General features: G+C 41.6%; 1 protein-coding gene across 2 annotated transcripts in view; it reads right to left on the minus strand.

Annotated features, from left to right (window-relative positions):
- Window positions 1-2,432: 2,432 nt before the first annotated feature.
- ELAPOR2 (endosome-lysosome associated apoptosis and autophagy regulator family member 2) overlaps window positions 2,433-27,069 on the minus strand; it is a 93,652-nt gene continuing 69,015 nt past the window's right edge. For both annotated transcript variants that reach the window (XM_041413388.1, XM_041413389.1), the window contains 16 exons: window positions 26,905-27,057; window positions 25,529-25,617; window positions 22,395-22,575; window positions 21,521-21,649; window positions 20,485-20,575; window positions 19,449-19,551; window positions 18,557-18,694; window positions 18,019-18,282; window positions 16,475-16,648; window positions 14,873-15,062; window positions 11,415-11,511; window positions 10,196-10,297; window positions 7,866-7,992; window positions 6,925-7,103; window positions 6,088-6,253; window positions 2,433-3,470 (listed from right to left, as the gene is read on the minus strand). In XM_041413388.1, the coding sequence (XP_041269322.1) occupies window positions 3,411-3,470; window positions 6,088-6,253; window positions 6,925-7,103; window positions 7,866-7,992; window positions 10,196-10,297; window positions 11,415-11,511; window positions 14,873-15,062; window positions 16,475-16,648; window positions 18,019-18,282; window positions 18,557-18,694; window positions 19,449-19,551; window positions 20,485-20,575; window positions 21,521-21,649; window positions 22,395-22,575; window positions 25,529-25,617; window positions 26,905-27,057 (2,243 nt within the window). In that variant the 3' untranslated portion in view covers window positions 2,433-3,410. The remainder of the gene's footprint in view (window positions 3,471-6,087; window positions 6,254-6,924; window positions 7,104-7,865; window positions 7,993-10,195; window positions 10,298-11,414; window positions 11,512-14,872; window positions 15,063-16,474; window positions 16,649-18,018; window positions 18,283-18,556; window positions 18,695-19,448; window positions 19,552-20,484; window positions 20,576-21,520; window positions 21,650-22,394; window positions 22,576-25,528; window positions 25,618-26,904; window positions 27,058-27,069) is intronic.

Consider the following 27,069-nt stretch of genomic DNA (forward strand, 5'->3'; position numbering starts at 1 on the left):
ACCTTGATTTTACAGGTACTACTCACTCTGGAAGGACAAAACCTGCAAACTTTCCCCTCTGCTATGAAAGAATCCCAGAACCTATTTTTCAAAAGCAAATAGTAAAATCCTTTCTTTGAACAAAGATTATAGATCATTGAAGCTACTCAGTGATTTCCCTCTGTGGCTCTAAGACATAGTTTTCCCAAACCTTAATCAATTGTATTCCGTATTACAAACACCAACTAACACAATCAGAGCCAAGCCAGAACAGATTCTTTATGCATTTCCCCCCTAGCAAGCACTGTCAAAGCTGAGAAAATGATGTTCTGCTAATTTGCCAATAATTTATACAGACACCACTAAAATGTGCTTCATCCTCAAAGAGATTCAGATGCTTGACTCCAGATTTCAAAGAAAAGCATGCAAATGCAGCAATAAAATGTATTCCATTTAATCAAGTGAACACATAACAGACTGATTCACATTATTTTATGGCATCAAATAACAGTTTTCTAATGCAATTCCATGTGGAAGAAAAGGGGGAGGTTGCTGTAAGTATATTTTGGCAGAGCACTAGAAGAGGTCACACATAGCTGACATTTTAGCGAACAGTTAAAGGATTCCAAAATTTGTCTCTTATGGGAAAATGGAAACTTTCCCTCTCTACTGCATCTTTAACAGAAAGAAATGAATAGCAGAAGTCAGCTCAAATATTTCAGTTTATGCTTGCTTAATTCTTGGAAAATGCAGTTTTCTTATTTTAAGGTAAATAAAGTCTATAGTATTGGTTGGCTTCCACTATGTTAGCACTGCACCAGATACACCATTAGACTGCCTGGGAGAATGTTCAACAACATCATGATAAATCATTTGGAAGCAGAGCTGAGAAGAGTCATACAGCAAAGTCTGTGACAGCTGTCAAAAAATGCCACTCCATTTTATTTGGAAAATATAATGGAAAGAGAAGGGAACCCAATGAAACTTGTGCAGTATTAAGTCAAATTAAATATAGTTCATAAAAATTAAGGCATTTCTGCATTACAAGGACATAGGTCCAGTAATAAAAAAAGAAATGGTGTTCTGGAGCATGAACTGTAATTATGGCTGAGAAAACATATGGAGAGAGAAGGGGAAAAATTAAAGGAGATGAAGACAAATGCAACTTGATGGCAGTGAAAAGCTCTGCTCATTACTGATGACCAGCAGCGTTCAGGAAAGGTTGCAGTACCACCAAACATCTCAAGTCCAAAATTTCAAATATATTTTTACTTTATTTTATGAATGTCCATCAGATAGATATCTTTGATGCTACAACACACTAGTTGAATAAAAATCAACAACATAAAACCCCTCATCATAAAAGATTCAAGAAGTGAAATCCCAAAGCCATAACCATTTACTCCTGTGAGCATATCATCTTTGACAACCATATATAAATGACATCATGACAACAAATACAATGTACAATAATAAGTGTGCAATGGTACAAAATATACAAAAAGGAATGTGTATTTAATATACATTCAACATTACCCCATAAAAATCTTTTTTGGGAAAGTGAAGTGCCTTTTCAAGACCAACAGAAAATGTACACCACTTCAGTTAAGATGCCTGAAGGATCTCCCATCAAAAGAGTAAAGTGTGTGTTCTTTGACTGGAACTATAAAATAACGGAGCTGAATTTTCCCTAATGAAAAAAAATCTAAACTTCATAAAATTTTCGTTCACATCTAGAGCATAATAAAAAATTTAGAGTGCAGAAAGTTCAGTTTAATTTAAATTTTACTTAAAAGTGGGCCCTCTTTTATTGATAGACCTAGCTCAGTCATATAAAATCAAAAATCTATATTCCTTATAGTAAAAAGACTATTTCTGCCCATGTCTCTTTTCTTGTTTTGATGCATTCTACAATTCACATAAATTTGCTGTAATGGAAATATGAGTCTGACCAGAGGTCAATACAAGAATTGCAACTCATTTTCTCTGGCTCTGCACAAGTCTTGCATAATTTTACTCAAATATTTTTTGCCTAAGTTTCAGATTCCTTTGAGTTCGACCTCAGAGGGAATTTCAGGAAATTATTACTGTGGATATTATGAAGATCATATGCTTATAATGTGTCTGATTGAATGGAAAACTCCACCCACCCTCCAGTTTCCAAGGCACCACTTTGTGCCTTTCCTCCAGAGCTGCTACTTGCACTGACCCAGGATGCATTTAGATGCTGTGCAAGTACATAATCCATGCTCGGCTCTGCTGGACATCTATCCATTCATCCATCCATCCATCCATCCATCCATCCCTCCATGCACCCATCCATCCATCCACCCATCCATCCATCCACCCACCCATCCACCCATCCATCCACCCATCCATCCATCCATCCATCCATCCATCCATCCATCCATCCACCCACTCATCCATCCCTCCACCCACCCATCCATCCCCGTTCCTTGTGTGGGCCCAGGACTAAAGGAGGCTGGGTACAAGCCTCCCAACTGATAAAGCTGATCCCTGATTCCCAAAAGTAGAGATTTTTGCTGTACCTCCAGAATTCACGCTTTGCTGGTTCCCAGCCCTGGGAAAAGTGACACTTACACAGCCCAAGGGAGAACACTGAATCTGCCAAAGACCTCTCTTGAAAGGACAAGCTTCCACAGAGAGGGTCAAGTGCAGCTTGCACTGTAGGTACCACTTTATATCTCTTTATAGAGTTTGAACCTGCTACTGCCTACAAACTCATGGGCCCAGGCCTACAATTCACACAACAGCTGTTACCAAGTTTAAATTCAATAGCGCTAGGTTTTACTCCAACCCTGATGTCCATGACTTAGGCACCAGATTGGGTTCCATTTGCAGGTGCAACACAATTCCTCTTGCATTAGAGGTCAACACAGACCACCCAGACCTTCAAAGCATTAAAATCAAAAGTATTTTCCAAAGTTCAAAACTCAGCCAAGGCTCATTCCAAGTACCATTCAGAATCTTGATTTCAAGACTCACAGTTATGCCAGTAAACAACAACACACAAACTTTGCAGGAGGTTGCAGGCCTCTCTGAAAATAATTTCTTAGGAATATGCACAGGAATGAGAAGGAAATAAAAGGTACCTATAAATCAAATGGCATGCCTGAGTGTTGCCCAGGTGAATGCAAAAAATTCATGTTATTTGCAGTATGTATATCTCTTCCTGAGTTGAATTTCATTCCCAGTATGGAATCCAAGAATCTGCTTTCTTTTTTTGGCAAGGTACTCAATCACATGGTAAGGCAATCCAATTTTCTGGTTTGCTTCATGTCTTCTTTCTTCATAAAAGGCCAAGCATTTCTCACCAAGATCACCACTATAATGTGTGCCAGAATATGTTTAAAATACAGTCCTGTAAAAATAGAAATTAGGTTTGTTCCTTTGAAGGCAGCATTAATTCTTCATATATTCTGGGATCTTGAAGATTTCAGCTGAACAGATTCAAAATTATCTTCCTTTTCCTGCAATGGAAAGACAGGTTCCCATCAACTGGATTTCCTCAAAATCTCTCCAGCAATCAGCAATATCACTTCTTCTCTCAATATTCTTTGCCAAAAACTACACTTTATTTTTACTACGGTAATTAAGTGCACAGTTTGACTCTTTAATATTTAATAACATTACTAATTCTGTAAAAATTTGCAAAACCAATAAAATTATGCTATAGCTATTGTTCATGGTACTTATTTTAGAGGGTACAGGGAAAGTCTGCATTTCATATTCACAGAATAGGACAGGTAGTCTGAGCTGGGGAATTGCAAGGTAATCATCTCTATGGTTATTATCACTTATTAATGTGTTTCCTGCCATATATGAAATTCACAGCATGTGAGTGTGAACACCACTGCCTTGCTCCTGAATTCCGATCTCAACAACTCCTCTGGGAGACCCACAAGACAAAACATCAGTTTCCATCTTAAAAATCAGGGTTAGAGAGTTGAGTTTTCTCTCTGTTTTCATTTGCTGGGCGACAGCCTTGGCCACTTGGCCAGCAGGCATCAGGGTGAGTGAGAAATGTGGTTATACCCACCCAAATAGTCTGCAGACTGTCTTGAACTACCTTCATAATCTGATTTTTAAAGCCCTCTCACACAGATCAGGACAGCCTGGTGCAGACATGACAAAGAAGGGGAGAAATTGTCCTGTGCTACTCTAATGAAAAATATCTGTTCTGAAGAGCCTGAGATTGTCGTGCTGGAGACAACAGACACAACCAGAACAGCCCCCAATCTGAAACAGGTTTGTAATTATTTGGCTTATATTTTCTCATTAAAAATAAGCCATCCCTGTCTATATTACAGGCCTAGCCCTCAATCCCCTGGGTACTCAAACCCACTGATATCTTTGTGACATGCTGGCAGAAATGCCATAGCCTCAAGCTTGAACATATAGTTAGGATACTGCAGATTTTCTTTCTCTCTCATTTTACATTTCTCCTTTTTCTCCCATGTTTTCCTCGATATAATTTTTTTCTGTATTTTACATGCATATGTAGCAGGGCATGAATTTCTTCATCTTTTGCATAAATGAAAAGCGATACCTATAACATTTGTTTTCGATAAATATATATTAAATTTCAGTTATCTGCAGGGGTACAGGACACAGAGCTGAGAAAGCTAATGAGGTACTGGAAGTTGAATTTGCCAGCTATTGTTATCTAGCAGAAAAAAAAGGAACAAGCTCAGAAATATCTGACAAGCTTGTTGAAAAAGGAGGGAACACTCAGGAGGCCTGATACAGTGGATATAGGAAAATTTAAAAACTCCAAGTAGGCATTCAAGCTGTCTGAATACTGCAGTACTAAAGCTTAATTATATTTTTGCAACATCACCAGAAAATTTTATGTAATTTGATTTTATTTACATCTTCAATATTCTCAATATTGAATTAAGAATTAATATTGAATTTCTGCCCCCTTCCACAAGGAAAAATATTGATTTTTCAGGATAAATAGTCAGGCTGGGGTCAAGGGAAAGTTCTGCACATTATCTGTGCAATGGTAACTTCTCCTAGGAGGGATATCTGAGGAGCAGGAAGTGTGGCAAGAGGACACCAGTCAAACAAAAAAATTAACAGAATGAAGAGAAGAGAATAATAATGGAAAAGAAAGGCAGCACACAAGCTTTAATTATATTGCACTCAATCACAGAAAGAAAAAAAAAAGGGATACAAGGAAAAAGAAATCTCAAAATTCAACATTCTGAGATATTATTCGGAGAATAAATTGGAATACAATGTTTTAAAATTATTTTTTTTTATGATCTTTTAAGAGACTTTCTAAGAAACTGACTTCAACAAAACTGTTTGAAAGGGAAAATATCATTTGACTTTATCCTGATCATTACAGATGCCCCCACTGGAATCCCTTAAAGACAACACTACCCTTTCCACAGCACAAATTCCAAGCATTTGGAACAAAGACCAAAGAGCTTTTGGGATCAACCATGATGGCTCTCTCTGGCTCCTCTCAGAAATGTTCAAAGGACACCAAAGACTTTGGTGCTGTCAGTTCAGACATGCAACAATCCACATCACATCTACTGCAGAAAAAAATGCTTTTTTGGTGTTGCTTCCCACTGAAATGGAAGAGGCTGCTGTGTTGGGCAACAGGATGAAGCTGATGCTTCCTCTTCAACTGAATCCTACTCAAATCAAAATTGTGGTTCTCCAGTCAGCCACAAAGCCAGCCCAGGTGAGCAGCAAGCAGCTGGCTGGTGGCTGTGCTGCCAGTGTTAATTTTTTGTATCTCTAATAGCTGTGTTTGCCTCAGCAATGGATGTGCCTGGGAGGATTCCAGGCAAAAAGGTTCTCTCTGCCATTATTTGTTTTTTTCTGGTGTCATCCATGCAATAAAAAATGCTACTGAAATCTCTCTGTGGAGGAAAGAGCATTAACCCAAAAACCCTACAATATTTCTTAAATTTATGCAGACTGTGGATTTCAGCAGATCACTATGGACTGGATGGAGTGTGCATGGGAGGCTGCACTGCTGTGAAATTAGCATCAAAGACTCATCACATCCAGTCATTAAAAAAGGTAATAATTATTTTTGTATTAATATTGGTAATTACTACTCACCTTTGTTGCCAAGGATTTGAGCTTCCCCAGCAGTGACTGCTTATTTGAATATACTATTTCTTCTTCATTATCTTCTCCTTCCATTATAGCACAGCTGTCAGCAGCTGGCAGTTCACACTCTTTTGAGTTCGTTGTCATCACTAATTTGGAATATTTATACTCCAGCCTGAAGATATAAAGCCACACAGGAATAGATTTTTTTTTCTCAAATGTCCCATACTCAGGGGTTTTGTCATTTAGATTGCCTGCAGTCCTCCCACATAGTTACTTCTGAGGTAGTGGAAATTAGATACTTTTCAATCATTAAAAATATGTAACCAAAATAGTATTTACAATACACTGAGCTCTTGCTCTCCACTTAGTCCTCCATCCTTATAAAAGAACTATGTTTTCCCACAAGACCAAGGGAAGGTCAAGAGTGCTTCCTGCATGAAGAAGTGCTGGTTGGGGCAACAACCAAAACAGAACTAAGAAATATGGTCAAGAACCTAAATTTTTACCAAGCTGAAAGGGACTAATTAGACTAAAGGTACCCTTTTGGTCTTCAGAGCGTAAGAAAGCCATGTTGCTTCAGAAACTAATGCCAACTTCAAACTCTGAAGGGTTAAAAAGCCAGTTCCTGTTTGGAAATTTTGCCATTGCAAATTACTGTGGATGTTCTACACTTTCCTCACTTCAATATTTTATAGCCACTGTTGACAGAAGAAACATCAAATTGGTATATGAATGGATTGATCCCACAAGATACTGCTCATCAAGAGTGTCATAAATGCAGGAAAAGTCACTCCATGCGGCTTTTAGCTAACTTTTATATAGATCACAATTTGCAGTACTTACTTCTGGTTCTTCTTCCAAAAGTAGCAAGTCAAGGCTATGAGCAGAACAGCTGTGAAAGCACCAACACCAGCTCCAACTTTAAGCCAAAAATCCACTGTTTCACAAGTGCTGGTCCTTTTTTCTGGCAAGGGAACTCCTTTAATACAATGCTTTGGCTCATTCCATACATATAAGGTTTCCTTTCAAACAGAAAACACCAAAAAGTGAGCTGCTTGTAGGAAAAGAGGGAACTATTTAGACTTACAGGAAACAAGCTGTTCTGAGGTAGAAAGGTCAGATAATTTTTCAGTGAAGGCAAACCAAAACACATCCTTCAGGCTTTCAGACTTCAGGTTTTCAGTTATATTGTCTAATCAGTCATCCCCTTGCTTGTGCCTGCAGGTTCAGGCATGGCAAAAGGATTTCTTCCCCTGCATAGGCCTCCACATGACACAATAGGGGCTGGACAGCTATTGGGAATAAGTTGTGGAGTACAGAGCTGTTGATCAACAGGAGAGTTTGAACCTGTGGAAGGACTTCCTAATATTTGACAAGAGAATGCAGCAGCAAAAACATTGCAAGCAAGTAGGATGAATTTATGAACTGACATTTGGAAACCTTTCCTAGCCTGCCCCTGATGTTTATGGCTATAAACTGAAGTCTTTTGGGCACTCCACCCTTCAGAAATAACTGTCCTGCAAGTCTGAATGCATTCAGAGTTCACATCCTTACTCACACAGCTGGTCAGCACAAACCAGCTCTCTTGCAGGAACCACGCTGCCATTGACACAAACATTCCTGAGTCTCAACACAGCTCCTCCCTCAGCTTGCATCCCAGCCAGCTCAGAGCCTAGGCTGAGATCTTCCAACCCACTCACAGATCAATTTGCACACCAAATCTCTCCAAGAGTCCAAGTTATACCCAAATCAGCCTATTTGACTTCAAGACATGGGTCCTGTACCTGCAATCCTTTTTTGCAAGCTCCCTCAATCTCATGGTAGTCTTGCTCTGTGCAGAGAGGACAAGCTTCTGCACTTTCCCATAGGAAGTAGAAAGTGCATCCATCACAGGTGCCTGCAGGGCAGGAGCTACAAGGAGAGCAGAGCTCAGTTATCAGGCATGAAAGAAACACTCTGGGGTTTGCATCCTCATCCCCCTTCTGCTGCTGAAGATTGGGAACGGGAAGTATGAGAAAAGGGTAAACATCCATCAAGTTAGCAGATGGAAGAATCTGGGGGAAGAATTTTTCCTGGTTTGTAAAGTGCTTTCTCAAGTGAAAACAGGTGTTGAGCTTTCAAAGATCTAAAAGGAGGGGAGAGGGAGAGGGAGAGGAGAGTGTTACTACACCAGTGTTTCACCAGCCCAGGCTAGCCCAGCACACACCTCCATCACTGTTCTCCAGCACAGGGTGGCTGTTCCACCTGAATGCTGCTATCTGATTCCTGCCACTGTTCTAATGATGTCTGGGTGATTTAGTCCATATGGAATGGACTTGTCCTGTCATGGTTAATTACTAGAAGGATGTTCACCAGTTAATGAAGAGATAACAGCTTCTCTTACTCCAAGAAAAACTAATGACCTATTTTGTATTCAGCCTGCAGAAGGAAGTTGTACTGGCTGTGGCAGGACAGTCACGTAGATTTTGTTACTGACAATCACATCAGGTCTAACAGCAGCAATGGCCAAAAGCCAAGCAAGAAGTTCGGTCATGTAAGTATGAAATATATTCATGCAGAAAAAAACAGATTTAAAGTTGTGTTGTTCTATATCATCTGGAAACCTGATATCCTGATCTGAAGCACTGAAAAATCCCCAGTCCTAAAAGCCCATTCTGGCTTATCCAGATTTAAATACCTGACAACAGGTACATTCCTTTGTGAATTATGGAGCATTTTTCCACCCTACATGGCAAGAGCACTGACAGACCTTTCTCCTCAACTGCTTTCATCTTGTACTGTAGATTCATGTGATACTAAACACCATGCCTGGGAGATCAAGGAGTTACATTATTTGACATATTTCTGATACCTCACTGCGTGAAAACAGCTGACTGCTGAGCTAATCAAAGGGGATAGGAAAGGAGGAGCCAACATGCACTGAGATAGGATACACATGTCAGCTGTGTGCCATTTCTGCCTGTGCTCACACTTTCAAAAGCAAGGTAGGCTGCTCCTCCCTCACAACTGGTGTTTTTTCACAGTTCCCATCATGTTTATCCTGTGGCACTGGAACAACTGAAGAAGTTTCATGCAGAAGCTGATAATGGCTTACAGCCCAGCATAATTTGTAGTAGGACAGGTCCCTCAGAAACTGGGGTAGGCATCTCCAAAGGTGCTCCAATACCAATCATTCATCCATCGCCTGTGAAGTAGACTCTACCTGGCCTTCTTTCAGGCAAGCACAGTTTGTGTGTCCCGAGAGGGACAGGGACCAAAGGCTCCCACACTTCTCACTCTGCTCACTTTTAGGAAGAGGACTCAGCTTTTGGGAAGGAGGATGAGTGAGAGCTATCAGCAGATTTGTAGTAACATCCAGACAGATTAAAATGGGCCTTGATAACCAAAGAGGAGGGTTATCAGAGTTGAAGGAAGCTTCTGAAAAATCACGGAGTGTTGCTAAAGTGTAATAAAATTGAGTATTTTACTGTTTTTTTTTCTCTGCAGTTTTTTATCATGCTTATGACTTAAGTTATGTTTATGCAGGCATAAACAGGATTTTGGAAGAAAGAAGCTTTTTAAAGTCCTTCAAATCAGACTGAAGGGGAAAAAAGTCAGGCAAATTAAACACAACTGGTACAAGGCAGCCAGGACACAGCAATGAAACACATAAATAAATATATCCCAAACATAAAATAGACAATCAGAGCTCACATCAGCATTGCAATAGCAGATTTCAAAGTTCCTAGAATAGGTTAGCCTTTTCAAAAAAAAACAATTTTCACTAGCCAGTGCTGTAGATCAAGGAAGAAAATCTGCCTCTCAAAGCCTCAACTAGCCAGTTTAATCAGAAGGCCAAAGATTAAAATAAGGAACTGAAATAAAGGAGAAGTGAAGACAAGCAAACATCACTGCACTTTCTTTTGCATTTAAGCTCAGAACAACCTGCCACACAGCCTAAGCACAGATGAGTTGGTCTGCTGGAAGCTGATTGACACCTAGGAAAAACAAGTGACTGATGAGGGAGAGAGCACTCCTCATTGCTATTGTAATATAAAATTACTAAAGAGTTTTGTAAGGATTACCTGAGGAGCAAAGATTTTTGGGTACTAGTAGGACACAAAGACTGAAATACCTGGGCACAGAAAGCTCTCCTTGGTCTGGTTTGTTGGGGTTGCATCTCATTGTCACAACAGTTGCGCGGCCATTCTCACAGGAGGTTGTCACTGTTGAAGACCTAATGTCAAACAAGAGGAGAAGCAACATATTTTCACTACATTAAATGGATATCACTGGTTCATAGGTCTGTAAACACTCATGCAGCTGCAATACTAACAAAATATCTTTTATCACAATGCTTTTGACTTTTCCAGGTGGGGAAAAAAAAAAAAAAAATAAACGCAACAGAATCAGGGTAGGCCTCACCAATTCATTTAAATCTCCAAGTGCTCTGAGATGCTACTCAGGGAACTGCTCTGGTTTTCTAGCTAGTTTGGAATCTGCTTCATCAAGAAGCAGACTTTCCCACAAAACAGAATAGAATGACTGAAAAGGAGAATAACAGATGCTGTGGTTGGTGTGTTACTCTGCTGGAGAGGCTCTGACGGCTCACTCCCAGCCTAGCAACCTGAGAACCAAACTGTCCTGAAATAGCACAGGGCAAAGGGGATTTAAAAAAATCTTATTCCAGCATGATAGGCATTGTAAGCCAAGTTCATAATATGCTCAAAGTAGAGTCTCTGGTGTAGGGCTCAGTTTGCAGACACATAATTTAAGTATTCACATAAGCATAAGGTGCTGATATCCAAAGTCCTATATTCAATTAAGTCCCAGCTTATAAACACAGCTGACATGAAGACCAGCATGTAGACATCTGAACTGAGCTATCTTTGAGCTACTTCCTCCCCAGACTGAGGCATTCTTTCTACGGAGAAGAGTGAAGAATGGGAAAAGCATACTAGCAACTGTGCGTGTTGAAACAATTACTTTTAATCTTGATTAGTCCTTTTTTGTAGCTTCAAAGTAAACACAAATGAAAGAAAATATGCGACCAGAAGTGGACATTTCAAAGTCATATATGAGAAAATATGGAAAGTACCAGGATATTGAAAGTGGCATCTGGATGAATCAAAGCTCTGGGATCACTTGCTATGGATCAAACCTAATTTAGATTTAAGAGTGTTTGCTGATTTCATATGATGATCTTCAACATGTCAATCAATATTAGGCAGGTACTGATTAAAGTGGCAAAGATTAAAGGTGGGTTATAGATTACTCTCCCCCCACCCCAGTTTTACTTTCCTCTAAACAAAAGAAGACATCTGACATAGCAACAAGCAGCACTTTTTACCTACTTGTAAAAGAAGTGCATGTCTGGTATTTTGCTTGGAGAGGGAGGAAACACATCTGCCTTGATGCTGATATTTTCCAGCACTGTTTCAACAGTAGCTCCTAAAATTTAAGAAATAAAATTTTTTAAAAATTTTAAAAAGAAGGTATTTATTAATGGATTTTTGAGGGATCCATGTGTAATATTTTCTCAGTCAGAAAGGTGTGGATCTCACTTAATAGCATTTAATGGCATTGCTGTACATTACACACAACTTTTTCTAACTAAACTTTGCAGATATATATGTTTCTCATACAGTCTGATTTCCTCATGCAGACATAGCAAAATAAAAAAAAGTTAATAAAACACCTGTGTAAATAAATACTTATTACTCTTTTATATTAATTTAAAGCAGTCACTGGATATTAAGAAACATTAAATAATTTAGGCTGGAAAAGAACTGCTGAAGGTATCTGATGCAACCCATCAGAGCATATGCCTTTAGTGTACAACCGTCACACATCAAAACCATGTAATGACCTGAGCAATCTGCAGTACTTTGAGATATGAAATAACAAGAATCATAAGGATTATGGAATCATAAGCAAGCCTTGATGGCACATTTTGGAACAAATGACAGGCTGGTGTATGAGCTACGTGGATTTTGGGCAAAAGCTGAAAAGGAAGAAAATACAAGTAATCGAAGTTCTTAGAGATCCTTCCAACCCCATAAACCAAAGACAGAAAATATTGGCACTCCACTGCAACATTTCAGAAGAGGGAAATCCTTCCCAGGAGTTAAAAACTGACAGAACAAGAAGTGGTAGTGGTCAGAAACTGGTGAAAAGACTGAAGAAAATAGGTTTTCCATTTGTTCTTGAAACAGTTCATAGAATCACAGACTCATAGAATGGTTTGGGTTGGGAGTGACCTTAAAGATCATCTTGTTCCAAACCCCCTGCCCTGGGCAGTGGCACCTTTCACTAGACCAGGTTGCTCAAAACCCTGTCCAATCTCTTCTTGAATGCTTCCAGGGATGGGGCAGCCACAGCTTCTCTGAGCAACCTGTGCCATTGTCTCACCACCCTCACAGGGAAGAATTTCTTCCTAATATATAATCTAAACCTACTCTAAGTTTGAAGCCACTCCCCCTCGTTCTGTCACTGCATGCTCTTGTAAAAAATCCCTCTCCAGTTCTCTTGCAGCCCCTTTAGGTACTCTAAGATGCTCTAAAATCTCCTTGAAGCCTTCTCTTCTCTAGGTTGAACAACCCCAGTTCTCTCAGCCTGTCACCCAGGAGGGGTGATCAACCCTCTGACCATGTTTTGGCCTCCTCTTGGACTCACTTCAGCAGGTCCACGTCCTCGCTATGTTAGGAAAGGCGAACTTCAACCATTTCAAAATTTAGCAACTGAGAGAATAAAAGGCACCAGAGGAGCTTGACATCTTTTCTTTGCATTAGAAAAAAGTCAGGACTATCTCCTTATTTTTCAAGACAAAGACTGCTCTCATTCCTCTAGTGGCAGGAGACAACATTGTCATTTACTGGCATGAATGTTTGTGAACTAGAAACCCATACCTAAGAGTGACCTTTAACAGAGCTTTTGATGGCAGTGAATTATCAAAAGACTCATGGAGAGGGGCTATGGTAACCTGAATTACAATGTGTCTCTCACAATGAGATAAAATAATGGTAAAAAAAAGTGGGTTTCAGTTCACGGACAGACGCACAATGAGAGAAAGTCAACAAGAATTTATGGGGAACCTCTTTTGTTGAACAAATCTGATCTCATTCCTTAAGTGCTGATGAACTTGGTTGCTAAAGAAGGTTATGTAAATTTATCAAGTATTTCACTAATTACTAATTACCACATGAGGTTCTAATTAAAAAGTTAGCAGTGTACTATCAATTAAGTGCACACTCTGCATTAAAAACTATTTAGCTTAGTCATTATAAAATTATCTGGCCATGGGAGATTTTCATCAAACGTGGGATGTCTCCAGGCTTCTCTAGGCATCGATGTTGAAGTGTGACAATGCAAGATTAACATCAGGGATCTGCAAGTAACTATAATCCATGTCAGTAAAGTGTAGATGAGACAAAGATTAAGAGGATTAAAAATAAAATACAGAGCAACTTGGTTCCTTCGTTCACCTAGCAAGATGGTCCCAAACAAACTCAGTATAAGATATATATATATATAAAATATAATACAAGTGCAGCAGGAATTGAAGGCCAGTCTTAAGAAAGAGAGATTTTCCCATGGCAACTGTATCTTTGAAAAAACATCCAGAGTGGACATGAGATCCAAGAAGCCATCATAAAATCCCTTAAGTATAGAGAAAGAAGGATGCAGGGATTCCAAATACAAAAGTGATTTTTATTGCCATTATAGAAAATTAAATACTGGCATACTATTCCATTCCGTGTTTTAAAAAAAATATAAAAAGTTACAGGTGTAGAATGAGCCTCAAAAGTTATTTAGGTGCTCAAAATAAATACATGATAGAAAGACAATTAGAAGTACTTGGTGTTAATTTATCAGAAGGGTGTAACAATTCTGGTACACAAAGTATTTATTCAAGAAGGAAAACAATGGTGTGATCTGAAGACTAACAAAAAGAAAGAGCTGAAAACTGAAGTCAGGGATATTCAAATAGGATACAAGCCTGCTTTAAAAACAAACAGAGAAATGGTGTTTGACCAGTGGAAAAAAATACCAGTGACTGTGGCAAAGTTGTTATTTCTGGCAGTCTTAAAAGCCCAGGTTGAATGCTCTTCCAAAGATGTGCTTTTGTCAAACATAAAGTTTCTGGGCTCAGTGCCAGGGAGAAAGTACAAACACTCAGTGCCTGTAATGGATAGGTGAGCAGACCAAATGACTTCATTGTCTCATCTGGCCCCAGATTCTGGGAACTTGTGATCTGGACCAATGTAAAACTTAATGATGTGCACAGCCACGTGCTGCCCTAAGCCTCCTGATTCCTTGTCTAATTATGTCCCCACATCAATTTCGTCTTCTAAAATTGCCCAAGCGGGTTCTTGGCATGGGCAGAAACACTTGGACTAATGTGACTATCAGAGTCATTGGTCTTGCCCTGAGTGAGGTGGGTACAGAACATAAAAGAAAACCAGTGCTTTTTAATTACACTCCAGACTTTTGTGCTGAAATGCTATGCACCATGAGACCCACCAGACCAAGCACAAGGAAGAGTGAATAACACAGAAACGGAAAACCAAAAATGTGCACAGCCCTTACCTTTCCTCTCCAGCCATCAGCTGAACTGAAACATCAACAAAACACAAAGGCATCTGTGCAGAGCTGCTTCACAGCCCAGGAACCATCTCAGACTGATTTTGGGCTGCCTCTTCACCCTTCCCTCAAAGTAATGCAGCTGCTGAGCCAGGAAGCATTTACTCTGCAGCCCTAAATACATGAGAGTACATTCACAACAGCAACAAGGAGAAGACAAACCACGTACCTAAGAATCTGTCAGCAAGGCTGTTGGACTGCAGAGCCAGGGCTGTTCGGAAGCCCTTGCTGTCTGATGGGATGATGGTGGACTGGCAGACAAAAGCTCCCACAAAATTGGAAAAATCTTCTGATTCTGCAACCATGTCCTTCAGAGTAACATCTGTGATGTTGTCAGTGCAAATTGCCATCTTCTTCCCCTGTGGACAATCAGGAAAAAAGGGAGAAGCTGTTGGTTGTTGATAAGGGGTGAAAAAGTTTGGGAAGAGAGAGACTGCAAACTTGCTGATTGCAAACTGGATGAGATTCATTACTTTACCTTATAACAAGTTGATGTCTCTATGTGTCTGTCATAAGAGGGACAAACCACAACAAACTGTGCCATTGTCAAAGCTCCCATTAAAACCTTGTACAGACTCAGAAATACAATGTCACCTCTGGCAGGTGCCTTATCAGAAACCTGCACTGTGGAGCACTCTTCTTTGTTTATCTTGACAGCACAGTTTTTACTTGCAGAGCATAGTAAAATGGCTTGCAAAGGAAAACCCTATTTCCCTTGCCTTTAAATAATATACTGCAGAATACCTCTTTATTTGGGATTTAATCCAGATGAAATATTTTCAAAGCACAAATACATGAAATCCCTAAACAGATATACAGCCTTCAAGACTGCTTTAATGTCGTAAACATTAAAACACAGTGCTAGAATCAGAGCAACAGCAATGAAAGACAAATTACCAGACTCAGTTTTCCTAACAAAATGTAGTAGTTTGGGAAAGTGAAGACCAGATCCACAGAGGAGAGAAAATACCTACATTTGTGGATCTAGCTGTCAGCAGCTCTAATCCAGGTGGTACTTAAACACACAAAGAAGCCTAAAAGTATGCAAAATGCTGTAAAGAAATGTGACTACTCATTTGTCTTAACTCATGCAAATCCTTTGATACATGGCAAAAAGATTTCAGAACTTTACAGGGCTGAGCATGATTGCTAACTACACATGTTGGCTTTCATGGGACAATGCACAACACTGGTACTGCTCTGAAAGTCAATTTATGTGTGTGACAACATGCTCTGCTTCAGTCCAAGCTCCAGACAGAGCCTGTTTAACTCACAAACTAAACAAATTTTTCTGCCACTGTCCGAGGCTGCAAAGTCAGCACTGGGCATCTTGGCCACTGACAGACATGAGGGTGACCAGGAGCTCTGCATACAACTTCTCCAGTGAAGCAATGAGGGATACATATGGAAAGAAGTTGCCTGCTGAAAGACTCAAACTCTTCATTTGAGCTCCTGGGTGGCAGCACACAAAGGTCAGGGTCATGATGCAAGTGACTTAAAGGCACAGGAAAGAAAAAACAGGGATGTGATAGGAATTTTCTTCTGAGCTTTATTTATGGCCTATAACACAGTATCTCTGCTCTGGAAAATCACTTGGCTGCTCAAAAGTTCTCTTACACTGCAAAGCAAGATCCAAGGGGAAGTGTTTGCACAGTATTGGTAACAACTCAGCTGACAGGGAGTATTTGTCCTGTCTCAGTGTTGCCCCAGAGCATCAGCACAAGCAACAAATTGGTTCATCCTCCCAACCCTCAAACCCAGCTGAGCTCACCTCATTCCCACACAGGCTGATGTTAAAGAAGTGGAAGAACTTGGTCCCTCGGGAAGTGAAGCTAGGTCCACTCATCAACGAGCCCACCCGGCTGAGTTTGCTAAAATTGTAATTCAGGCTCTGGTTATCCTTGACATAGGACACCAGGCAATCACTGAAGCAGGCAGAGTGGTCCTGCAAGGCAGAGGAATCCATTAAAGAGCAGTTATGGAACAACAGCAAACCATTCACCTTGGAGTTAAAGCATAGGTGCAGACAGGACTGCTTTCCTTGTTAAGGATGAAGGGGAACTCTGTCCTACTCCTGTAACTGATCTATCCCTTGGAATAATTCCCATTCCCATTTCAGTCCCTTGCAATCACATATCAGGACTAAAATGTTCCCTAAGCCTGTTTTTTTGTTGTCTGCTGCATTAGCCAAGAGAATGCAATTTCTTGCTTTCTTTTGTTCTGGGTAGTTTTAGGATCCCAATGTTCCAGCTTAAATCTCTGTAAACAGACCAAAACACGTCCTTGGTTACACTTGCGTTTTGTAAAGGAAACACAAGAACAGCTCAAGAAACAAGGGCAGGATATGAACACAGAAGAAGACAGGCAGAATACAAACTGGAGCTGTTTTTCCAGTACCTGTGCAGCTCCTTGAACATGATAAATATTTACTTATGCTTACAGTTTCAAGAGGAACTTGTTACAGGTTTCTAAAGGCCCAGAAACATCATCCAGCTGAGGAAGTCCCTGAGTTTAAAAGAGCAGGCATTGGGATAGCCTTGGTGGAAGTAACATAGCCACTTGCCCTGTTTGTACACTGTCCACAGTACAGCTTCTTGAAATGAACCTTTTTTTAAGATGAAGTTGTCACTTTCAGCTGATTATTTACAAACAGAAATTAGACTAGTGACATCTTTGGTGGGCTTATTGGTTATAGCCATACTCCAGTGCTCACAAGGCACATGCCTGTAGGAAAGCACTAGAAGCAGCACCCTGAGAGCTTCCAGCCCAACAAACCCTGTCTGCCCATCTCCCAGAAATGCTCAGTGAATTAACGTGCTGCACGTTGGGCGACACCTGAATTAATGTGGTTTCTGCCAGGCTGTTGGGGTCCACTCCAGCTAGCTGTGGACCTTTGCCCACACAATAATTCATAGACGAAGGTAAAAGATTGAGAAGTGCTCTTCTCCATGTGGGAAACGTTCTCCTTTACTCCGAGAAACACACCAGGTGGACAAACCCATGGGAGAAAGAGGGCGTTCCCTGGTGGCAGGGGACTTTTATACCCCGGGAAGGGGGACAGAGGGAGAGGTCCACAGCCAATGGATACCAGTGAGGAGTGGCAAGGGGAGGGGTAACCCAGGAGAGACCACAGGGGGATACTGGGGTGGGTGAGGGAAAGGCCTTGTGATGGGGGAAAGGGGTAACAAACCACGTGATATAACATAACCTATTCAGTGCAATATAAAGACTACTCTGTGCAAATTTCTAATCACCCAGTGCAAAGCAACAGCTAATTAAACAATTTAGTGCAACACAACAGCTCAGGCTCGGTACCTTGGTGCTCTTGCTGCCAGGCCCGCATGGGATGCAGGCCTCCCTGCCGTACACCTGGTGGATGGACAGGAAGGTGTTGGCCGGACACTCCTTGCACTGGCTGCTCTCCTTCTCAATGTAGTGTCCTGGAGGACAGGGCACGCAGGACGAGCCCGACTGCTCGGAGCCCAGGGCACAGGCCCGGCAAGAAGAGGCCACTCCATCCACTGCGTTGGTCACCGTGATGGAGTAGATCTTGGCCATGTCATTGATGAACTGCCTGCTCTGGAACGAGAGCCAAGGAAACCACCCTGGTGTCACCACACCGTGGCACTGGAACACCACCCACATCTCTGTACTGATTTATGGATCAGCTTATCCATGGCTCTGTCCTTCCTCATGGATGGTTTATGCACAGCTGCCTCCCAGGGCTGCTCTGTGGTGACAGTCACTCGTCCCTTATGGGAAACCTGTGAGCTCCAACAGAGGGCTAGAGTTCTAGCAGAGAGTGTCCAAAGAAAGCTGTTTTGTAAAGCTCCACACATAAAGAAGTACTTACATCTTGGCCCTCGTTTATTCTCTGAAAGGCCCAGGTGAATGTGAAGGAAGCATTTTTGGAGATGATGTGAGTGTAGGATTGTCTTTCTTTACTTTTTTCCCATGATTCCACCACATTGGTATTTTTTCGATTAACATCCTACAAAAGGCACATAATTAAAAAAAAAAAAGGAACAACAAAAAAGTGTGGTCATCCTACACTAAGCACTAATGTTTTATGATCTAGAGATTACCATATAAAAAGGACTCCACAACTGCATTTAACATTTAATAAAGCAAACGTACTTATTTTGTTTTGCACAACTGACAAATTTTCAGACTGTTCGAAATCACCACCAAACTTCCACCCAATTCTCTTTAAGTTAATAGCAGGTTCCTTTAAAGAGCCACTAAATACCAAAAAGAACCAGCCTCCCCTTTCAATGGAAGGGGCAAGGGAGCCATTGCAGATCCATTTGTCTTCCTCAGCTAATGGACATTCAAACAAACATCTGTCTGCTGCTCTGCTGATCCTCCAGGTCACTGATAGCATCAAGTCTAACTGTCCTCTTCCCATCCCTCTGTCCCAGATCTTCATTTGTCACTCTAGATGCTAACTAAACGGCACAAGAGACACTGACAATTTCATCACTCAATTTAACAGGGGAAAAATTGGCTCCTTAGTATCCAATGATTACTTGTAGAATAAGCAGATAGCCATTCCTCACGTGTTGGAGGAATTTCACTAGGTCATTCATAAAATCCTTCCTGCAAGGGCACTGCAGATACTAAACTAATGCCATGCTTAATCATAATAAACAAAGTGCAACTAACCACACCTATGCAGAGGTGTTAAAGTGACTTGTGGAATACCAGGCTCAGTCCCTAGTCATGGAGAAAGAGGTCTCACTTACTGCCATAAAGTACAGCACACAATCTGCTGAACAGATGGTCTCAAAAATAAAAGTAATCCGTCCGAGTTCTGACCCAGTTGCTCCCGTCACTGATGTTGGAGGTCTGTTTCACAGGGAAGGAACAAAATGTTTATACAGTGCTCTCCAGACAGGCAGCAGTCAATCCTTCAAATTCCTTTTTGTACAGTGAAGCCATCAAAGTCCTGTCACAGAAAACCTGTCCTTGCAGAATGGTGGGAGCCTCTGCACTGATTACCAGGTGCAGCAGGGTCATTTTTTAAGTGTCAGAGTTCTTCATTGTACACTTCTCTCCTTACAATGAACACCCAAATGTGACCACATTGGTATGGAGTCTTATTACTAAAACACACTACATACTTCAAATGATTTACACCAATGTAAAATTGCATCTACCTCAGCTGGAAAACAGCAGAGGGAGGGTGAGCTGCATCTTCCACACCTTGCTGGTCTCAACATTCAGCACCTGGTCTGAGCTAGGAGTCTAAGCTCTTTAAGCTCTCTTTTTTGACAGAGACACAAGCACCTCAAGCAGGTATTTCAGCCTGTCTGAGTGTGCAGGAGTGGTGGCATTCCCATCCTTCTGCAGTGCCTGCATCTCCCCACTGGCTCCAAGGGAAACACAGACTGTGGAGGCTGCCTGGAGCCACAGGACAAAGTAACTTGGGTTTCACTAAAATGCTTTTAGGGCAGGCTCCAGTATCCATCCCATGGAATGGTTACTGTGGAATCATTTAGAAACAGAGGGATGGCAATATCTTTTCTCAGTTTCCAGACAGCCAGCTGGCTGCATCTTAGACTAAAGCAAATACTGCTAAAAACCTAGGTTCCACACTCTTGCCTGCCTCAATGGACAAACTGGCTACATGGGAATAAAATTCAAGATTCCTCTTGTCTCTTATTCATTGCATCATTCCACTCCAGAAAGGACGACTCAGATCATCCCTGGGAGAGTGTGAAAGAGGTATAAGAGACAGAAATAACTGAGAAATAGATGAAAAAATATCCCATTCCTTACTTAAATCCTGGGATGTGCAGGCTCAAGATAAGATAGTCATTGTCAGAGCCTCCTGCCCCACTCTGGATGTGATCACCAGCCACCTCCCAACCTGCACAGGACAGAAAAAGAAAAAAGAATTCAATAAATGCGTGGCAAAAGAAATCTATGTTACCATAATTTTTAAACAATTTAGTATGTCACTGTATTTTAAAGATGCCTGATAGAAGAACACAGAACAATATCATGATGATTTGAATGAAGAATTTTAGCAATTGTATGAACCACTGATTTTACAGGCAATTTTCACCTTTCAAATCAGCAAAGCAATTGATATTCCCTGATCTGTGCTGTGCAGCTCAAGGGGCACAATCCATCCAATATCTTTCAGCTTTAAAACAGATGAATCAGGGAATCTGTGTGCTAAATGTTAAGCACATACTTCAGTTCCCCTCTGCTCAACACACATAATTCAAAGCTTGAGTTACATCCGTCTGACAGGGTGGATCAGACTGAGGAAAATCTGTCAGAAAAGGCTGGAGAAGTCCCAAACAGAATCATTTTCACCAGTGAGATGAGACTGCTCTCTGCTGCAATTTTAGCACATGTGCAGAGAGAAAGCTCCCAGCACTAAAGGGATAAAATTACAGACTGTAATTACGTTTTCCAAAATAATTATGCATTACCTCAATGGGCACAGTTATCACAAAGCAAAAAATTAGATAAACTAGGGAGAATACAAAACAATGTTTTTTTCAATGGGGATATGAATGCATCTATAAATGCATTAAAGCCAGTGTGGGATAGGTCTTTGCTGAGGGAACTTCAAGTAGGCTGCAGCTCCTGCCCTCCTCTGGTATACAAGAGATTTTTTTATTCCCGTGTGATACTGTGACATCGCTTCCCACAGGAAACTTCAAGCCAGGTGCAAGTAAAGGAAAGGCAGGAAACTGTGCTGGGAGTCATGCAGCCAAGAGCACACTCATTTTGATGGGTGCTCCATCACAACAGGGATCCATGCAGGAGGCAGGCACACAACACAGGCAGTTGGGCTCACCATTCATCCCATCACACTTCGAGTTGCCAACATTAAAGCAAGATGTCTTCATGTTTCCTGGCAGGATGTTCCACCACTTGTACTCAAAGCCAAGAGCTGGTTCAGTCCCAGCAGGGCAGGCTTTGCACTCTAAGGGTGAGACGACAGAAAATGATATCACAGCCAAGGCACATGTCAAACAGTGCTTTGAAGGACATAGATACCACTTTTTTACTCTCTGGTGAAAATAATAAGCAAATAAAATAATTTATTTCTTTGTAGTTAAACAGTCAAAGACTTATCAGGACCAGGAGAGTGGAAGTGAGACCAGCATTTTGTAAATTGTAGATTATAACGTTGTGTTAAGTAATCTGCAACTGGCCCCCCAAGTCACACTTACTTTTTAATAGATTCAGCTGAAAGTTTGATAAACAAGAGTTCCCACAAAATGCTGTAGGGGACCATTGGGCCAATGCATCTCAGAATCAACAAGCCAGAATTTAGGCTAGAAAATATTGGCAGGGTATTCATCTGACTGGGCTTAAAATGAGTTTTTTGCAGGAAAGAATTTGGCATGGATAGGAGAGTGATTGAGGAGAAATTGCTGACTGGAAAAGTTCTGATTCCCCCTCACAATCCCTTAAAATAATTCTCAGTATGTTTATATCAGCCAAGAAATGCATCCAGAACACAGCAGGTCAACTTAGAGCAGCAATCCCTGATAAGAAAGGACTCAGGAGAGACAACAGATATCCACATCCTGCTCTCCAATGTTATTTAACAAGTATTTAACACCAAATGAACACTGGCTTATGATGATGTGTCACTAAACTAAGTCACATGCAAGCAGATGACTGCTTTTGGAGACACACAAAATTTTTTTGCAGACTCCTACCCTGTGTCCCATCCGAAAATGTGCCTGGTGGGCAGGGAGTACAGGAGGACGAAGCATTGTTGTAAAAGCCAGGATTGCAGGGTGGACAGTCCTGCCTCTCCCCAGAAGGAGGTAGGGTCAATGCATCAGGGAGATCCTCTCTGCAGATCTTGGGTTCAATCCACTTGTACATGATCTGAGTCTGGAAGGAGGAGACACTGAGCTCACACGATGTACCATGAAGTTTTAGGACTAGATGCACCAATGAAAGTCCCCCTTATAAACTAAATTAGGATGTTTCCATCATTTGAGGCCAAGAACAGATCTTGAACACACAGGACAATAAAGGGAACTGCAGGTAAGGGCAACAGAAGTGACTGGGTTCACAGGAGATTCCAAGAGATGATGCTTTAAGGACAAAACAAAAATATGAAGCTTAAAACAATTACTATTTAATTAGTAAATTTCCTATTTAATTAGTAAATTTAATTTCTCTTTAATTAGTAAATTTCTCCATGCAAGTGGTTCTGAAGAACATCAGATAAATAATTCTAATTGGATATGCAATCTCTGCATTGTAACCACAGCAACACAAAATATAACTTCTACCATATAAAAGCCCTTTATTTGGATTAGCAGAGAAAACCACAAGTTCTGCATTTTTAATTCATACTGGCCTGTTCTTTGAAAAGTCCCCAATTTCTTCCTGCCATTTCTCACCTACTGAGAAAATCTTAAAATCATGCAGGAGCTCTCCCAAAGCCCCTCCAATCCCTTGTCATCCCGTAAGGAGAAGTTTATGAACACTAACTTGAGTCAGTCCATGGTGTTGCCATATCACTTCTTTATCATCACCCCCCTTTGAGGACACAAGTTTCTGTCTTCAGAAGAAGGATTGGGTGAGATGACACAGAGCACCTGAAGTATTGATCCTTCTTGAAACTGTTCCACAGAATAAGCTGGAAGAAGCCTCAGTTCAGGCTCAGGCCCTGGCTCCTGGGAGTTCCAATGATGCTGAGGCTCTCACTCTCCATCCCTGCCTGTGCTTTGTTGCAGCCATGCCTGTGCCAGGTCATGTTCCCTGGCTGACCCACACCCTGGCTGACCCATGGACACAATGTCCCAGCTTGGCACTGGTCCTGCCTTTTCTCCATGGACTTGTCTGGACACTTTGGCTGAGTCTGGTCACTGGCACCGGGTCCTCAAGCACTGAGGGACTGCTCCTGCTGCCAGAGTAGCACCTCTTCCTATGGATCAGCCTGACCTTGCTGCTCCTGAACACTTGGAGGATTTTCTGGAGACTCACCCCAGAAATGCTTCAGCAGCATCAGAGTGCACAGTGTTTAAAATAAAAAGGGTCAGGAGCTGGCAAAGCACCAGTGTGGCTGCCCAGAGCCCAGACACACTGCCTGCCACAGGAATCCTACTGCATCTGAGGAGGGAGAGGAGGGTCAGAGAGTGCCTGTGGCCATGTGGTGAGGGGTTTCTCAGACCAGGGCTGAAGCATTCAACTTGGGATTTTTAAATCAGCAGGTAGATGACAAGTCAAGAGTCAGGTGCATAAATCTCCAGAGGCCCCTTCTACACATGGAGTGGGACAGCAGAAGGGAGACAACAATCTATTGTTCAGTGAAAACCTGGCTTATTTTAGCAACCATGGATCAATCCACTGTTCTCCTGTAGATGGCCTGCAGAGCCGGGCCCTCCCACTGAGCTGCATCACATGCAGAGATGGCTGTGCAATACAGCAAACCTGAACCAATTTCCAGACATGCAGAGCAATGAAACCAATCCTGAAAACTCAGCCAGTATCTGTGTGCCTGCGACACCGGCTGCTGTTATTGCAACTGGACAGTGAAGGCTGTCTGCAGAAAAACCCACTTTGCATTCTAATCATATCCATCAGTAAAGGGAAAGGCCAGTGGAAAAGGGTCAATAACAGGAACTTGTTCAGTGTCAGGGAGACTTGGACCACACAGAGCAGTGACAGAACAATCCACAGGAGGCTGCAATTAAAGTGGTACCTGGGGGTGTAGCCATGAACACTGCTGCTAATTTCATCAGTCATTAGACACAGTTAACAGAGCAGAAATCAGTGAGTCAAGACCAGGTTGCAGAGCCTGACAGCTCTGCGGCTAAACTCACTGATGCTTCATGATCAAAGCATAGGATATCTCAGCTGGACTTTAGAACTCGCTGATCACGATACTCCAAAATACTCAATCCTGCCAGAAATATTAGGCCAGCGACATACAGGTGTTAGGGAATCTGACTATTTGCAATTCCATCTGAGAGATGGGATCTATGAGAGATCGGAAAGGAAAGACATCAAACAGGACTGACTATGTGTCCACACCTCTGTGAGCTTCCAACAGCAGTAAACAGCAGTTTCCTCTCCAATTCCTCCAAAAATTCCACTTGACTGCTAGGACAAAGCCAGGCTGCTCCACCAGGAGGTCCCTCCATGAGACCAAGTGGATCTAAGGTCTCTGGGGGAAACAATGTCCTGAGAGTCCAGGTGATTTGAGGCAGCCCATAGGACAAGCACATTACCAGCAGCCAAGCTAACGCACATGAACACTCCAGACTATGTATATACCATTATTTTACCTGACCACAGGCAAGAGTTTAGCCTGTCCCTGATGCTAAAACCAAGGGACATGACACATGCAGACAAACACTCCTCCACCTGAAGCAGAGATGGCCATATCCAATGCTCCTGGGCCATGGTATCACCTGAATTATGCCTGGGTGCTGCAAGGACAGTCATCACAAGCTTAAAGTATGCCAGAAAGTTTATTAACAACTAGAGAGATAGGTTTATGCTGGGACAGTACTTCACCCTGTGTTCCAGCAGTGTGGAAGTATGGAAGCAGTCCCAGTGCCCCATCAGACCCTTCACAAGTGCAAGGAGCTTATCATCTCACCAAAATCACATCCCTTAAGCAGACCCAGACCTGTCAGATTCTTACAGAGGGATAAAGGCTGCAGAGAGGGCAGACAAAGGACAAGCCCAAAGCCACAGATTCTATACTGGAAGCAAAATTGGGAAAGTAATTGGGCAATGGATTCCTAAAAAGAACTAACTTGCTTTCAAATGCAGAGATAGCAATAAGGTCAGTGAGCTTAAAAATAGTATCATGCCTTCTACTTACTTTTCCCTCCTTATCACATGGGGTGTGGATCTGGAAAAAGTCTTTGCTTGTGCATGGAGGTCGCTCTATGCATGCACTGGATCCCTCCTCTAAAAGAAAAGGTGAGAAACAGGATATTAAACTATCAAATGGTCTCTGGAAACAAATATAACAAGCCTGAAATCTGGAGGTTAAAATGAGTCAGCAGAAAATTATAAAACAAAAATGAAAAATCAAGCTTTTAATGGTGTCTGCATAAGCCTTCCCCTGAAATTAATCAGGGGAACAGGGGAAATACTAGCTGGGCTTATACTGTCACACTGAAATTCACTGATTCAGTGTATGCAAAGACAATTATTAGGAAGAAGTTTTTTTACTCTGAGGATGGTGAGACACTGCAACAGGTCACCCAGAAAAGCTGTGAATATCCCATCTCTGGAAACAGTTAAGGTCTGGTTGGACAAGGCTTACAGCAAACTGGTCTAGTAGAAAATTCCCTGCCCATGGCAGTTGGAACGAGGTGATTTCTAAGGTCCTTTCCAACCCAAACCACTCCATGATTCCATCAAACAAAAATTTATACAGTTTAGCAAGCATGGAAATATTTTCTCACTTGATAAGGAACAAAACCATTCTAATCCTGTAGAAACTTCCTTACAACACTGGCCTAATTTTTTCTCTTGCCAGATAATTTTGATATTTCATTCCCACTGTGATCAGAGGCACAGGTCCCCAAGCATTTGCAATCATGGGTGACAGCAGGTGCTATGGTCAGTAACTCATTCTTCAAGAATTTTCTAAAACTACTACAAGGAAGAAATCTGAAGACCTTTTGACTATGAAGAATAGATTGAGACCATGTCATTTGAAGATCACCACCTAACCATAGGGAAACACAGAGGACTTTGGAACTAGGTTTTGCTACTAGATCACCCCATTCTCCAGCCCCACAGGAGGCAGGGGCAAGCCAGGAGAGACTGTTTGGAAAGGACATTCCTCAAAACATGTTAAGGCTGAAGGCAGTGATGAAGCAAATTCGTGTTATTGCCAACCCATAACACAAATTACCAGGAGAGGGCACAGCACGACTGCTCCATCCTTCAGAAGAGCTATCCCCTTCCTGGTCATAAAGGCCTCCATCCCTTCATGTTAACACTGACGACACTAACAACGTTTGACTGTGGCCCATTACATATCTATGTGCCCTCTGCACACTTTGGGAAGTCAATAATTTCCCCTTCACATATCAGCTGGAGACTCTCATTGCTGGATACAGCCACGCTCACATCTGAAACAGCTGGTGATGGTATATATATATATATGAATATATATATAGCATATTCATATATGAATACTCAGATCTTCCTGGTTTTGCTTGTCCCACTTGGTTTATGTACCTGCATAATACATTTCTTCTTCACACTTGGTGCACTCTTTAGCCCCTTTCTCAGAATAAGTGTCTCGTGGGCACACCTGGCAGCCAGATGCTCCTGGTTTGTCGCTGAAGGTACCGGGCTTGCACGCGAAACATTCAGACGTGTACGCAACTCCTGTAAGAAAAA

Source organism: Onychostruthus taczanowskii, unplaced genomic scaffold (assembly GCF_017590055.1).
Source record: "Onychostruthus taczanowskii isolate IOZ18803 unplaced genomic scaffold, ASM1759005v1 scaffold41, whole genome shotgun sequence".
Lineage (NCBI taxonomy): Eukaryota > Metazoa > Chordata > Aves > Passeriformes > Passeridae > Onychostruthus > Onychostruthus taczanowskii.